Source organism: Excalfactoria chinensis, chromosome 13, assembly GCF_039878825.1.
Source record: "Excalfactoria chinensis isolate bCotChi1 chromosome 13, bCotChi1.hap2, whole genome shotgun sequence".
Lineage (NCBI taxonomy): Eukaryota > Metazoa > Chordata > Aves > Galliformes > Phasianidae > Excalfactoria > Excalfactoria chinensis.
The window spans coordinates 14,677,082-14,693,400 of record NC_092837.1 but is presented as its reverse complement, the minus strand read 5'-3'; the positions used below and the strand labels follow the sequence as shown (position 1 = coordinate 14,693,400).

General features: G+C 50.1%; 2 protein-coding genes across 5 annotated transcripts in view; one reads left to right on the top strand and one right to left on the bottom strand.

The window, feature by feature from the left end:
• The window catches only part of DELE1 (DAP3 binding cell death enhancer 1), a 22,532-nt gene extending 12,413 nt beyond the window's left edge, over window positions 1-10,119 (top strand). Inside the window, exons 9-12 of one of the 4 annotated variants that reach the window (XR_011905177.1) lie at window positions 149-241; window positions 3,618-3,886; window positions 4,007-4,271; window positions 7,794-10,112. Coding sequence is in view for 3 of the 4 variants with exons in the window: in XM_072348089.1 (XP_072204190.1) it covers window positions 149-241; window positions 3,618-3,774; window positions 4,007-4,263 (507 nt within the window). In the remaining variant the exon portion in view is untranslated. The other 3 variants (XM_072348089.1, XM_072348092.1, XM_072348090.1) reach the window with 3 other exon arrangements.
• PCDH12 (protocadherin 12) lies at window positions 7,806-16,319 on the bottom strand. The gene is made up of 4 exons (XM_072348088.1): window positions 13,400-16,319; window positions 12,905-12,999; window positions 11,921-12,072; window positions 7,806-8,167 (listed from the first exon to the last, which is right to left on the bottom strand). The coding sequence occupies exons 1-4, from the start codon at window positions 16,148-16,150 to the stop codon at window positions 7,806-7,808; spliced, it is 3,360 nt and encodes a 1,119-aa protein (XP_072204189.1). The 5' UTR covers window positions 16,151-16,319.

The window sequence follows — 16,319 nt, the reverse complement described above, 5'->3', positions numbered from 1 at the left end:
TGAGTATCACAGGTGTCCCTGATGAGTTGCCAGAGATTATGCTCTGCTCCAGCAGCAGAGCTTTTACTGGCATTTGGACAACTTGCAAAAACAGGAGTAATTAAGGTGGAAAATCCTGGCTGATTTGTATCATGTGGTTTTGCTGCAGGCACAGGCTTATCTCGGAGTGTTCTACATGAGGGGGCTACAACCTAAGGAAAAGAGAGGTCTCAAGTACCTATTGCTGGCAGCAGAGAATGGCGTAAGTAATCCTTTTGTAAGCTCTGGCTGTTTTTAATTTGGGATCTTCGCAGGTTACAGGTGGCAGATCTCAGGGCTTCTTGGAGGTAGGAGTGACTGCCAGGACTTCACTGTGCAGTCTGAAAGGTCAGAGTGGAGCTCTGGCACACCCTGCAGAGGAAGCAGGCCCTGGGATGTGCACCCTACAAAACATGAGCACAGAAAATGCCATATTAGGTTGGAGCAGTTCTTACAGGACCTGTTCTTATGCTGTTTCCAACAAATACTCCCTTAGCATAATTGTAAAGCTTTCCTGCTATGGAGCCTTTACACCCTTTCTGTCAAAGTCTTTCACCACTGTATCACTGGGAGAACTTTGCTGTGTCTATCTTGAATCTGTTCTTCAAAATAAGCCCATTATTTCTTGCTTCCTACAGAGAGGATGAAGAAACTATTTCTATGCAGGGACTTTTTATGTACTTAAATACTTAAATCCCCATTCATCCTTCTCCCGTTGTTTCAGTTTCTCCTCACACATCATGTTGTCTAGTTCTTCTTGCTCTCTGTTGATTTTTTTGCAAGTGACCCATGCTTTTTTTATGTGTGTTTTTGGTTTTCATTTGAAGGACAATGCCTGACACAGCACTGCTCCTGTGGTTTTACCCATACTTACAGAAGTGTAACATCTCATGTCTTGCAGCCAAGTTTCTGCTTTCTTTACAGCACTGTGTCATTGTTCGCTCATTCTCAGATTGCAGTGTATTATAAGGAGATAGGGATTTTTTTCTGAAGAACGCTTTCATTTTAACTTGAGTTCCTACAACTTCTTTGTTATGGAAAACAATGAATAACTTCCCTCTTCTGGCAAGCACTTCTGATTCTGTCAGCCTTCACTATGTCCTCTGTGAGTCATTTCTTTTGCAGGCTGCAGAGCACTGGTTTATTTTGTCTCTCCATGTAGTTAAACTGTAACATTTGTTTTGTCAGACTTCATTTTTCTAATCTTTATCCATTTTAAAATGTTTAGACTAAAACTGGACTCAGGGTGAAGGCATGCCAGGGATATGGCATAATGAGATCCTATGCTTAGTTCTGTATTCCTTTCTATCAGTTCCTAATGCTGTTTTCCCATTTGCTTGCCAGTGATTGGTGACTTGATGGTTTCAGGTAGATATCACAGTGATTCCCAAATTCATGTCTGTGCGAATTCCTTTACATTTGTCAGCAGTTTCTTCTGTGATTGCATTGCTCACTCGTAGTGCTGTGGGGCCTTCATTAATTAATTCTTTACAGTAAGATTGATCGCTCTGAATGACATTACATCTCATTGCAAACTTTACGACTTCATTTTCCACCCACGTTTAAGGAGGCAGACATTAGACTAGTGGTGAGAATAGACCAGGCTAGCCCCAAATGCTCAGACATCATGTTTGTGATGGTTGATATAGTGTTTAATTCCAACTCTGCTAGAGATCTGAAAGCTTCATAGATGATTTCTTCCTTCCAGCCTGATGCCAGATGCGTATGCTGCACAATGAATCATCTCATTAAATAGTTGATTGTCCTTTACCGATTGCACAGTAAACCCCTGAAAGCAGAAAATCCACGAGGTAACTGCTGGTCCCAGCAGTGCTCCTTAGTAGGTCACGGTTTAGGTCACAGCCAAGACAGTTCTCAGAAGCCAGTCACGTTTCCCCAGCTCCCAATGCTTCCCATTGGATGTTGGCCGCAGACACACCACAGCCCTGTCTTTGGTGACTGGCATATGTGCAGGATCCCTGGGATGTAACCCCATGTGTTCAGCTGGAAAAAATCCTCTATGAGTATGTTCAATTACCCTTGGCACCCTGGAGTGTTTCAGTTCAGTAGAACTTATGTTTAGTTGGCTAAAAGACTGTTGGTTGTGAGTAAAGGCGAAGTGGCACTGTTTAGATACAGCTTAAGAAAGAGAAAACAAACACAGAAATTCAGGGATTTGATATTTTTCAGGTTTTTGCTGTGCTGAAGCCATAGGGGTAGCTCTGACAAGCATTCTTCCAAACACAGCAACACTTGAGAGAACTGTGCTTTACTTGGTTACCAAAGTAACCATCTATCTATTTTATTCTCCTTTATTTTACCAGAGCAAGCACAGAATGGAAGAAACATGTTAAGGAGCGTTCTTAAAGAACTGAGTCAGATTTCAAAGTATTTTACAGTCACACATGCCGTGCTAATTTGGGGATCTCCTTTCCTGGTGGTGGTCTTTGAGGTGTTCGTCATGTAAGAGACCACTAGTAGAATATTTCATGCTTATCTCATCCTGTATCTTGTCATATCTGAGCAGTCAAACCTCCAACATGCTTATCTCATCTCTAAAGAAGTTTATTGCTGTCATAAACTGAGACTTGAAACATTTTGCAGGGCGCCCACTCATTGAGTTCTTTGCTTTCCTCCACCAGCTAGATCCCAGACAGCAACACTTGCAATATGTTCCTTTCTTATGGCTTTATTAAAACTTGCAAACTTGCCACTTACGTGGTTGTTTTTTTTCCCCCAAAGCCTGATTTAGATCATTTTTCTGGCAGTTACACTATTCAAGTAGCATTGCTGGCTTTTTCACTGGAAAAGATCTGCATGACCACTTGCCTGTGTGTTTGTTTCAATGTCTCCAGGACTGTCATCTTTCTGTTTTGCTGCCCATGAGACCGTGTTCCCAGCATTGGATTAAAATATATATATATAAAGTGCACAGCTGACATGGAAACATAAAACATATCATGGATTTGGGTTTGCTGACCTGCCTGCAGTTTCTGGTTCATTCTCAGCAGTTGTGTATATCTGAGTAGTTCATGCTTTTTCTGTAGCACTTACTTGCTTGGCTTCCCTTTCTGCTGCCTGAGATTTCTTCTGGAATAGAATTAGGAGGGGCCGAGCATGCTAGTGGTGCAGTGTTGTGTTGCAGGGCTGATGGGCTGCAGGGTTCCAGCCTTGGTAACAAGACCTCTGGCATTTGTTATGTTTTTACAAGACATCTGTGTGAACTGTAGTAGGGTCTTCTACAGGGTGTGTTCACAGTGTGGGTGTAATCGGGATGTGGGCACAGTGAGGCCTCTTAGCTCTGACCCCCAAGGCAGTCTGGATGCTCTGGGGAGACAGCTGCTCCGTTGTTCCTGTGACACAGACCTGGTCTAGAAAAGGATAGGGAGGAGTGGAGTCAGGGGTAGCTGGTGAGCATTTCTGCTTGATAATGTGCTTATTAAAGAAATGGACAACGTTACCAAAGATACAGTATGAGGAACCAAAGATAGAGGAATAAACTTCAGAGTTGGTGTTAAGGACTGTCTGTTCTCCTGTTGTGTGCTGTCGTCACTTCTCCATCGTGTGGGGCTGATTACTGTGCTGTCTCCCGTGGCTAGGATGCCCAAAGCAGATACCACGTGGGCGTTTGCTATGAGAAGGGCCTTGGAGTGCAGCAGAACCTGGCAGAAGCGATGAGACACTATCGACAGTCAGCTGCTGCGGGGAACAGGAATGCTCAGGAGAGGCTGCGAGTGATAGAAGAGGAGATGGAAGGTACTATGGGCCGTGGGTGAAGGGGCTTTGTGGGACTGCATCGTGACATGGGCCTGTATTGCCAGAGGAAGAGTGGCATGGGACTGTGGCAGAGGAGTCCTTTTTATTGAAGGCAAGGGAGCACTTTTCTTTCTCAATTGTTATCACTTCTTAGCAGCTATTTCCAGTCAAGTGGAAAAGCTGTTCCCATAGTCTGATACATCATTAAGATCTCATTTTAATGTACTTTCAGATGTGCGAAGAAAGTACCCGTTCCCTTTTGGAATGAGAACCTCTTCCTCCAGCCCCTGTTTCTGGGTCGCCGAGCACATGCCTGCAGGTCTCCATACCTTCCAGCCAAGACAACCTGCCCTCACCCTGCCCCACTCCTGGAGTGCAGACAGACTCCACATGATGACACTCAGCAGCACAGAATGGAGACATGCCCTAGGAAACAGGGCGAGTCCACTGGAGCTGCAGGGTTTGGAGCCCCACCACTGTGGTTACTAGAGCAGCTGGTAAGTGGAACAGGCAGGCAGAAGGGAAGGTGGGCCCTCTTACCTTGTTGCGTAGGACTGGAAGTAGGGTGGTAGTGAGTGGTAAGGGAAGGCTCCTGTTCCATCAACAGGAAGCTGTTTTACAATACAGAGGTTTTCAGATTAAAGCTGGTGATATCTCCTATGCCACCATGTAACTTATCCCTCTCCCTGCCAACACGAAGCACTTCCATCTGAAGCTAATCTCCCGACATGCCACAGTGGGTACAGTTTGGGGCTAAAATTTCAGTAGTTTTGTACATCTTTCATGTGTCAGAGCAGTGCTTGCAAGACACCGTATGGTGATGCTGGCAACTAACTGGGTGAGTCTGGCCTGCAATCCCTGAGGCAATTTGATCTTACTTCAGGGTAGATTTCCAGCACAATCTGGGCTTTTCTCTACATGGACACTGCAGCAGTTCAGTCTGCTTTAAAACCTTGTCCAAAGCAATGCAAGCAAGAGAGTAAATTCTGGTTGTTAGGGCCCAAGCTTCTGTGGGATGCAAGTGATGAATCCACCTGTGCTGGTGGAAGTAATGCTGTCTTCAGCCATCCCTTGCCTTTGTCGGTGCCCTTCAGTCCCCAGTTGTTATTCCTTTAGCTCTGGCAGTGAATTGCTCCCACGGGGACACCCCTTTGAGTCACACTGAGCAAGGTTTGCTTCGAAATTTATATTGTACGTGTGTGCGAAGCACGTCAGCTCATTTCCACCAGAGTGGCTAAGGGACGCTCCCAGCAGGCGGTAGCCGACGTCAGGCAGGCAGAGGCAAGCAGCTGGTATGATAATTTCTTCCACTGGGGCAGCTGAGTCCGGAAAAAAGGCATTTGTCCACACAAGTTTAAGCTGATTCAAGGGCATCTGTACAAACTGTCCGGCTTCCTGTAGCTATCTGTGTTGCTTTGGTGCTTTGTGTAGATCAGGCTCTGAAAACAAAGGCGACGGCCCCATCCTGAACTTGCTGTGGTCTCCATTCAGCAAGGGAGGGGCACAGCCACAGCTCAGTGCATCCGATAGCTCAGATTGTTCTTCTAGGCTGGTCTTTCTGCCCAGACCAAACTTTCTTGTACTGTTTCCTTTATCAAGCAGGATACAATTAGCAGGAAATTCCTCGGGTGTATTTCCTATTCTGCAATAATCCACAGCATGCTTACACAGTGATTGGGATGGGACAGGAGTGAGGGATGGGGAGAGCTGAGAGCAATTTGCAGAATCAGGAAATTGAACCAAGAGGAATTTGTCTCCTTTTTAACCTGCTTGCTGTAATGTATTTTTGTGTAAGGACTGTCCTTTGACAGGCACGTCGAAGTAATGTACCAGAGGAAGATGTGAGGCTCTGCATGTATTTGTCCTCTGTGCATCCCCAAGATGCAGAAGAATCCTGCCAGGCTGCAACTCCTCGCTGTCGCAGATATGCCACCCTCATAGTTTGCACAGCTGCATCTCAGTTAGAATTTGGCTCACTGTCATTGTTTTGGTGCAAGAGCCCGTTTTGTTTGTGAAACAAAACAGCAACACGTTTCTATCAGCAGTGTGGCAGTATGAGCATGCGAGGGTAAACTCATCAGTGGAATTTATTGACAGAGATGGGGTCATCTGTGAAGCACTTTGGAGATTCCAACTACAACAGTGGGTATCTGGGGTATTAAGAAGGCCACCTGGGGAACTCATAATGTGTTGCTCTTGAAATTTAGTCCCAAGAGCAACACAAGAAATAGGAGAAAAGAAAAAAAAAAAAAAAGGGTTTCATTTACTTTCCTTTAAAATTGTGTGTCTGATTTTGTGCTCCTGTGGCTTGTGCATGTGCATACTAAAAGCAGGGTGCAGTAACCTCCAGGTGCATGGAGAAGGAGTGCGGGTAGGATGCTTTTGAGATGCTCCAGCTCATATCTGTTGGGTGTTGCTGCCCATTCTTATTCAGCTTAGCAGTAAAGATGAAGACTAAAAATACCCCCCAAAGACAACTGATGCAGCAGCCTCGGTGCCAGCAAATTGCTTTTAGAGAAACCTTTGTTGTGTGAACTGTGGTACCCGTGGAGAACTCAGTGCAGTTTTTTTTCATGTAAAGGTGGTAAGGCAAAGGAAGCAGCATGTGTGGAGCACTGCTGGCCCTGTGCTGTGATGGGGAGGAGGCTGGCAGTCTCTTCTCAACATATCTTTTGTAGTCACTCAGGAAGCAACAGTGTTGTTAGCAGTGGGAGTGATGGCTTTCCTTTATTCCCATGGCATGATTCTTCATAGCACTGCATTGCTGGAGTGCCCCATGTTTCTTCTATGCTTTGTATCTTAGTTGGAAAGCAAAAACGATGGTACAGAGATAGGAGTCCTGCATGTGTGTGATCCAGCAGTGCTTACCTGTGGTCTCCATTCTCCCAGAATTTCTAATGCTCCTCTACCCATATGTCAACTGTGTACCACTGCCAGAGCCTACAGTGCCATAGAATCCATCACCAAGGTTGGAAAAGACCTAAAAGAAACAAAAGAAACCCAAAAGACAGGTCCCCTCCCAGCGCTGTCTGCCCCCGCTGTCTTGCCATTTTGAGTGCAAGCCCTCATGGTGAACAACAAATAGCTTTGTGTGCCTCTTCTGCTGTTACTTGTATCTGTACCTTAGTTTTTCAACACATGCTACTATTCCAAAGCAGTCTTAGAGCTCACATACACACGGAACAAAATGAAAACCCGTAGTATGGGTGTGGAGTTTGTGACTGAATATTTCAAAACGATTTTCACGCTTCCCTTTTCCCAGGTTACCTTTGACAGACTCCAGCCATCTGTTGTCTGCTTCTGGGCAAGGGCTATGCTCCAAAATCCAGTGGCCCTCAAAAGAGAGCGCAGAGAAAGGAGTTGTGAGCACCTAGTGCAACTACGGGAGAGATACCAGGGCAGAAGGGGGTGACTTGGGGGCATTTTACCAAAAGCCAAGTTCCCAGTGGTAGAAAAAGGCTGAAAGCATCAGTGAAGAGACCCCTTTCTGAGCTGCTTTTTCAGGCTTCCTGCAGACACAGCATTGTCGCAGCCAAATTGGACCTTGTCGCAGAGATGTAGTGTTAGAAAAAAACCAACTATTTTATTTAAATAAGAACTGAGATCATGAAGCCCAACTCTGCAGTATATTGCTAAGTCCGTGACCATGCTAGTTTATCCTCCATGCTGCACAGTCTGTAGTTGCGTGGATATATCTGTGTCGTTCTCGGTTGTGATCTGACAAAGCCCCCTCGCTCAATCCGCCTGCCCTGGGAGGAGGGGACCCTTCTGCTGTCGTGTGAGTTGTGTGTGATCATAAGGTGAAAGAGGAGGGTGGAAGAAGAGGAGAGACAGGGACAGGCAGGGGGAAGGGAGCTAAACACAGTGAAATCAGTCATGGAGAAATTTGATGGGGTGAGGCAAAGGAAGATATATACCTATCATGATCAGTCTAGACATGAATGATGCTCTGGACGTCTTAAAACACGTGTGTGCCCAAATAGAGAAAGCTTTGTGTGACTCTTGTCTCCTTGTCACAGCTGCCAAGCTGCCTACAGAACAGGAGCACTGTCATCCAGTCCAAGGCTCTTCCCACGTGCTGACAGCTGCCGCAGAAGCCCCGAGCCTGTTTCGTTGTGCGCTTGGACCTTCTGGGACAGGATCATTTCGAAGAGGGTGCTCATTTCTGAGAGGAAGGTGCTGGCCAGTCTCGTCCCAGCAGCGTTTGAGTCAGACCCGGTGCCTTTCCCAAAGGTCTCAAAGGTCCGTGGTTTCTCCTGCCCCACAACTTCCTCGTCCTGTGGTGAGTGCAGGGAGCCAGGGGAGAAGACGTTGTCCTTGTAATTGCCAGTGGGTGGCAGGGAGAGCCTTGCCACCCATGCTGGGTCAGCCGTCAGCCTCTTGAGAGCCAGCTCTGGAGGGAGCAAAAGCAAGAACTGGTGGTGAGACTGTGAGATGGAGGAGACCAAAGGAGGAAAGATGAGAAACGAGGAGACTTCCTGAGGTGGAATCTTGGAAGACTGACTGTAAGCAAATCTAGAGTTAAGCCACCAGCAGCATCGTTCAAACTGACAGCTTACAAAACAAACTGCAATTGATTTCAAACTCCTATGTTTTGTTTTAAATAACCAGCAGGATTTCTTTGCATTCCCACTTGCTGTGGTTTCTAGTGGCACTTCACTAAGTGGTGAGCAAAGCCAAAGAAAGTGAAGGTTTAGGGCTGCAGGGGATGCAACAACGGAAAGCTTCCAAAGGGGAAATGTCAAACAGAAAAGGTCAGTGGTGGAGGACTTCCCTTATGGGTCACTCCGGAGCAGGGATTGGCTGCTGAGCAGTCAGGTTGAGACCGAAAAGAAATGGGTTATTGTGAAAACAGTAATAATAGAAGTGGAATGAAATTCTGGATTATGAAATGCACAGCTGGGTGGTTGAGAGCTAGCAATAAAATACTGAGCTGTAAAGTAGTTGTTCATCAATTGGAAACAGATGACCAGCAGTGGGAGCCCAGTGTGGGCATTGGCTGTGGGCTCGTTAATGTACCAGTAATGTGATTCTGCCCTGAAACGGGCAAATGAAATCATACAGTGTGTTGGTCAAGGTATTCCCTGTTGGCATAAAGACATATCCGTGGCATTGTTATTAGGTCTGGCAAAACCTGATTAGAGGTATTACATACAAATCTGATTATCCATCCCTAAGAAAGAGGATCTGAAATGACAGAAGTGCAGAGAAATACTGTTGAGATGAAACAGGAGCGAGCCTGAGCTTACAAGATGGAGACCCCAGAGGTAGGGTTGCTTTGCCTGCTGAAGCAAATGCTCACTGGGGATCTGACTGCAACCTGCCATTATTTTGATGAGTTAAGCACCGACAAAGGAAATCTCTATGCTTAAAATAGTGTTGGCAAAAGAAGAAGTGATTAAAAGTGGCCGTGAATAAACATACACTGGAATTTAAAGGAAGGGCCTCATAGCAGAGCGAGCCTGGAATATCTTCCTCGCCAGGCAGCAGGAAAGGAAACGGGTTCTTATTTTATAGCAGAGTTTTGCAGTGGATAAACAGACTGATGTAGACAGAAGCTGCTCTCCAGCCCTGCTCTGATCCATACACTAAGCAGAACTGTGTGAAGGGACAGGCAGGTTTGTGAGACACCTTGAGTCAGAGAGCAGCAAAACAACCAAAATGTGAAACACCACAACAGCCTCAATCGGAGGGCGAGAATTGGTGTCATTATAAGAATTACGCCTCTCTCACTGACTTACAATGAGCTCAGAAAGGAGGGCCCCCATTGTCACAGGCTTGTGCTGTTTCTAGAAGATAATGACCTGCTGGAGCCTGAGAAGGGCTCAAAGATAAGTCTCCTTCCTCAGCCAGCTTTACCTTTTTTCTTTGAGACAGAATTGTGCCTCAATGAGAGTGGGACGAGGGCGAGCTGGGATTCAAAACGGGAAGGAGAGGAAGGCGGATGCATTACTTCCATTTTGTTTCAGTGGAAACCTCAAAATTCTGTCATGTTTGAAGCTTTCCTTCTGCAGTCTCAGCACTTCCTTTTCATCACAGTGGCTGTTCCTTAAGAGCTCTCCCAAGCACGCTGAAGCCCCATGCATTTGCTTTAAAACAGCCTCAGCTCTGTTCTCCTCGGTCTGTGTGCAACCACTGTGCTCACTGAGTACTGAGATGCTTCAGCTGTGGAGCAGAGCAGTCCGCTCACTGCAGGGAGAGCTGAGACTCAGTGGGCTGATTGTTCTGGCCCCTGCGACCGTGAAATCCTCCAATTAGGTATGTTGAATTTGACTGATGACCTTACTGCCTTATTTTAACAGTGTTTTGTTTTATGATCAATAAAGACTTATCTCTTGCCAGCCACTGAGCACTTTGTTTTGCCGGTAGGGGATAGGTGCTGCTATGGTGTTCTGAGTGTGAATAGCTCAGGTGGGGGCTGGCTGCTTTACAGTGTAAACAAGGCAATAGCTGACTGGTCCAGATGAGTCCTGCAGTTTTTCCCCCACTGTGAATAACACAAAGACGCAGCCAGCCCCCAGCCAGCTGTTAGGATACTTCTGAGCGCAAGCAATGCTTCCTTCCTCCCTCTCTCAGGATGCAGGTCCACTTCTGTTTGTGTTTGGGAGAGAAGGAAGGAGTCCAGCAGCTCTGTTGTCTGCTCTCTGTTGCCTTTTTGGGAAGGCCTGCACTCACAGTTAGGACTATTTTTCCCCACGGCTTCTTTTGTCACGTCCAGCATTACAACGTGAGCAGGAAGGCACCAGCACAGACTCAGCGCACACCACTGCTATTTACTGCGAAATCCAACTGTTTTGGTAAAAGGCTTTTTTCTACCACCTGCAAGAAGTTTGGGAGGTGTGTCTTTTTGGCTATGCCTGGCCATAGCACAGGTTACTGAAGTAAGTTACCACAATTTGCTGCAGTCGTTCCCCAGTTTAATTCACCTGCTTGCAAGTGGCATGGAGAATATATAAACCAGTGCTATAAGCTGAGCAAAAATAAAGCAACATGGCAGGCCATAAACATTGCCGAGGAACACTGAATAACCTTGTTCTGATAGGGGGGCATGGAGAGCTGTTACAGCCCAAGATCTGACTGCGGTGTGAAAGAAGGTGAAGCTGCAGCAGCAAAATCCAATGAATTCTTCATCACTGCGCTTGCTGCGGAGGAGCACAGAGGCTCCACAAAGCAATTTCTGCTGCAGGACGTGAGTCAGACTAACTCTTTCAAATGGAAATGCCAGTAGAAGAGATTTGGAACAAATCAATAAAAGGAACATGTAGAAAATGTCAGGCCCAGATGGTATCCACCCCAGAGTGCTGGAGGAACTCAGATATGAAATTGCTCAGTTTATTAGCTGTTGTTCGTTAACTACTGCTTCAAATAAATACAATATCAGAGGAGCAGAAGGTAGAAATGATGACACGAGCTTTTAAACTCATAAAGGTGAATCTGGCCTGGGCAGATTCATAGGAATCATTATATACCAGCTAATAGCTGAATTCCTGCTACACAGACAGGAACTGACACGGCATTTGTGCCTCTGAAGGAGGCAGGTGATGAGTCCTGGCTGATAGAGGACACCTGAGTTTGCAGAGGACCTGAGCTGAACCTGAATGAACAGCCAGGTTGTGTTAGGAACTAAGGGATGCTAAAAGCTGGGAAAGGGGAGGAGTAAATCCTCCCCAGAGTCATTAGTGGAGTCCCAACAGTCTAAGACCTGTGCTGTCCTCCATGGGGGTAAACGATGCAGAGCAGTGGCTGTTGTTAGCACTGATCCCATTAAAACACCCAGAGAGGTAAAAGCAAGGAGTTGCTGAAGGACCTAAATGACATGAGCAGAACTTGGCTGGTGGGTTTCTCAGTCTCTGGATAACCAACATGGGGAACCATGCATTGTGTGTCAGCTAATCCCACCATGCACTGGGGGGATTTGGGACCACCATGTTCAATGACAGCTGCCTGGGCTGCTGGGCAGCAAAGGGAATGAAGAACCACCATAAAAAGCCTCCTTTATACCACCGAGAATCCCAAACACTGCACACAGTTCTGGTCAGCGCATCTCAACTGATACATTAAAAACCTGGTAGGAACATAGAAGGAAATAACCAGGATGCTAACAGGAGACAAAGGGGAATCTGTACATACAGTAAAGCCACCTCACCTGCCTGTGGCTCCAGCAGGGTCTCCAGCTCCTCTCCCACCAGCTGCTGCACCGACAGCTCGAAGCCACTCTCGGAGTCGCGGTCCTCAGCCTCGCTCTCTCCGTGCCCGCTGTCCTTCGTGCTCAGGCAGTCAGCATCCGGCCCCGCTACCCTGCGAGGGCCCAAATACCCGAGTCACACATCAGCCCCTGCTGTGCTTATTACTTTGAAGGTGGTTGTCCTAATCCCCCATCAAATCGCCAAGAGATGGGTTGTGAGCATCGTTCTCCAGCTGCCCTTCACCCCACAGCTCCATGCAACCCATTCATCTGCAAATGGCCCTTCAGATGGGCCTGTGTGTGTCTCCTCTTTTGCAATCATCTTAGTTCTGCTTGAAAACACCCGAGAAAAGGAAGGGGATCAGGAGTGCCAGAGACTCTTTGAAATCTGGGCTCCAGGTGGGTGCTGGGCAACGTGAGTTTGGAGGAACTGTGTGCAGGACCAGGTGAGGAGCACACAAAGTAGGTCTTCATCCATCACCAAGCTCAGCAGAGGGAGCTGGTGTTGGAAAAGGTGGAGAAAGATGTGTCTGGCCATGGCCTGGAAACTGGGAACAGAGGGGACATGGGGGTGTGGAGATGAAGACCTGTGACATCCTCAGCAGCTTCCATCTAGAGCTGACAACAGCATAATTTAATGGGAACAGCTCAATGTGCCCCTGGGAAGGTCCCCAGCACACAGCTGGAGTATCTCAGACTTTCCTATGTCTTCTAGCAGAGTCTTCCAGCCTTGTGGTGCAGGAAGAGATGCCCTGAACCAACATCAATATGCACCCAGAGCAATGAGAGGTCTCATCCTTTCGTCCCTGTGCTGCTGCCTCCAGAGCTGGGACCCTCTCTGCTCACCTTCCCATCACACTGATGTTTCCTCAGCAATGGTAGGCAGACAGCTCATGGCCACGGGGAGCTCAGGTGGGTACAGAAGGAGCTGTGAGCAGACCTTACCTGCTGCCGTTCTTGGCCGTGTACTTGTTTCCCCTATGGTTTGTTTTGGGCTGGAACTGGCCCTGGTGCAGCAGAGACAACAGCTGGGAGATTTGCTGTAAGGCAGGAAAAGCACGTTGAGCCCTGCAAACACTGGACAAGATGCTTCCTGCCCGGACGTCCCCTCTGAGCCACACCACCTTTTTATAGCGTTTCCTCCTCCTGCAGATGGCTTGGCATCCCCATGTTGGGCAAAACAAGGGTCCTCACAGCCCACCTGGCCTCAGCACTTCCCCTGTGCCACAGCACCATCCCTGCATGACGTCCCCTCCCTGGGAGATGGATTGTCCCCCTCCCAGTGTCACCCCCACTCCCAGATGTCCTGGAGACATCCACAAGCCCTGCCATTGTGAGGTGGCCCCCCACCCTTCCATCCCCTGAGCTACACAATTCCATCGATTCCCAGGCAAATGTTGGGGTCTCCATGCCTGCCACAGATTATGGGACATCGCCTACCTGCACAGGGGCTGACTCCATAGCGAATTCCCCATTGGGGCTCTGCTCTGCCAGGGCCACCAGTGACAGCCTCACCAGGCTGCGCAGGATGTGCTGGGGCGGCCGGGGCTGCGGGGCTGACAGCGGGGGCTCCTCAGGTGGTAGATTCCCCACCACGTCCGTGGGGCTGTTTCTTGGCCTATGGGATGGGCAGGGCTGGCGCTGCACGATGGGGAGGGTGAACATCCCCTGCTCCTCATCCGAGTCCCTGGAGACCCTCTGGTTCCTCAGGGTCCGGTAGAGAGTAGGGGTGAGGAGTGGGGGAGGCTGCGGGGAGCCCTCCACGCTGGGCTGTTGGGGCTCAGCCCCCCAGGGCCGGCCCCGTGGTGTGGGCACCAGGTGGATGTCAGCCTTCTGGATCTGCCGGGGTGGCTTCTTCAGCTGCTGCTGCCTGCGGGCATCCTCTGCCTCTCTGCAGTTGTAAGCCATGCCGTCCTTCTTCTCCTTCTTGCGCAGGGACAGGGTGAGGGTCAAAAGGAGCAGGCAGCTGCCCAGGAGTGCAGCCAGGCAGATGGCAGCCACCACAGGTGGGCTTAGCCAGCCCAGCCCCCCAGATGACATTTTGGAGAAGGCTCCGTGGCGTCGGAAGAGCAAACGCACGCAGGCCTGGGTGTGCAGGGGTTCATCCCCACCATCACTGATGCGGATGGTCAGGTCTCGCTGGGTGCCAGCCAGCCCGCTGGCATTGCTGGCATTGAGGAAGGCCTGTCCTGAGAGTGGGTCCAGCACCACGAGCCCAGCACCATCCCCACCCACGATGTCGTACCGCAGAGCCCCATTGCGGCCGGAGTCTCCATCCCTGGCCACTATGGTGAAGAGCAGAGGAGTGTCAGAGCATGACATGTTGGCCAGCGCTGTCCCCGTGGCACTCCCATTGCCAGAGGTCACCCAGACACAGCCCGTCTCTGCACTCACCAGCACGGACAGCTTGGCCATGCCCCCCACCAACGGCGGCTCAGTGACCACGGGCACGTTGTCATTCTGGTCAAGTACCTCCAGCCGAACAGTCACGTTGGAGGCCAGCACGGGGTGGCCGCCATCCTCTGCGGTCACGAGGAATTCCAGGCTGCTCATCTGCTCATGGTCAAAAGCTCGGAGGGCAGTGATGTCCCCACTGGTGGGATCGATGGAGACCAGGCCTAACACTGCGGAGTCCCGGATGCTGTATGTGACCTTCCCATTGAAGCCCAGGTCAGGATCGGTGGCGCAGACATTGAGCAGGAAGGCCGGCACGTCGCCATTCTCCTCCACGGCGTGCTCGTAGGAGGTCCTCTCAAAGGAAGGAGCGTTGTCATTGACGTCACTGATGCAGATGGTGAGGTGCTTCCACACTGCCAGGGAGCGCTCACCCTGGTCCCGCGCCACCAGCGTCAGGTTGTACTCAGCACGCAGCTCCCGGTCCAGCACAGCATTGGTCATCAGCAGGTAGCTGTGGCTGTTGGTCTGCTTCAGCCTGAAGTGCCCATTCCCTGGGCTCAGGGAGCAGTGCACGCGCCCATTGTTCCCTGAGTCAGGGTCGCTGGCTGTCACCAGAGCCACAAAGCTGTCTTTGGGGACAGCCTCAGACAGCACAGGTGCCCGCGCTGCCCAGGTGACTCGGACATCGGGAGCATTGTCATTGACATCCAGCACCCGGACCAGCACCTTGCAGTGTGCTGGGATGGGGTTGGCACCCAGGTCCCTGGCCTGCACATCCAGCTCATAGGTGTGGGTCTCCTCGTAGTCCAACGGGCACCTCAGGATCACGCTGCCCATGCGGGCATCGATACCAAAGGTGCTCAGCACTTCTGGGGGTGCATGCTTGCTGAGGCTGTACTCGATCTCCCCATTGGGTCCCTGGTCAGGATCGGTGGCTGTGACCGTCACCAGCAGTGTCCCAGGCAGAGCATCCTCCCGAACCTCGACCACCAGTGAGCTCTCTGCAAACACGGGGCTGTTGTCATTAGAATCAAGGACAATGACTTTGATCAAAGCGGTACCTGACCGAGGCGGCTCCCCATGGTCGGCAGCCGTCAGCACCAGGTCGAAGGAGGAGTGCAGCTCTCGGTCCACTTCTTTAACCACAACGAGCTCAGCGTGCTTTGTGCCATCAGAGCTGGAGACAACTTCCAGTGCAAAGTGCTCGCTGGGGGACAGCACATAGGAGCAGTGTGCGTTGGGGCCAGTGTCAGCATCCAGTGCTCGGTCCAGCGGGATGTGCATCTGCAGCGATGCACTCTCTGACATCTCCAGCTCCAGCTCAGGCGTGGGAAAGCGTGGCGCATGGTCATTGATGTCCAGCACTTGGACCTCCACGTGGATCAGGGCCAGCTGCTCAGCAGCCAGCACATCAAAGGACACCCAGCAAGGATCGCTGTGCCGACACAGCTGCTCCCTGTCCACGCGCCCAGCCGTGCTCAGCTCGCCATCCCCACTCTCCACATGCAGAGGGAACATCCCAGGACTCTGCAGCAGACGGAAGTTTTCCCCCATTTCACCGCTTTCACCATGCTCAAAATGCTCAGCCAACGTCCCTATCACGGTGCCCTCCGGCACCTCCTCAAACAGCCGGTACTGCACCGTAATGGTGGCCACCTCCTGCGCATCAGCGGAGAGGAAGAGGAGCCACCAGAGAGCCCGGAGCTGTAGAGCAGAGCGACCCAGCAACAGCAGCCCGCCGAGGGTGCCCATTGCCCAGCAAGTGGCCGTGGGCTCACCCGACTGCCTCTGCATCCTGCACAGACCTCAGGGTGCACACCGAGACACCGTGTCTTCACGTGCTGCCCGCTGCCACTCACCAGTTGGGATGAAGAAGGAGTGAGGGGTTCTGGAGGCTGTCCCCTGCCTTACAATCGCCGTGGGACGGGTGGCCGAGCATCCTGGGCTGGAGCATCCCAACAGG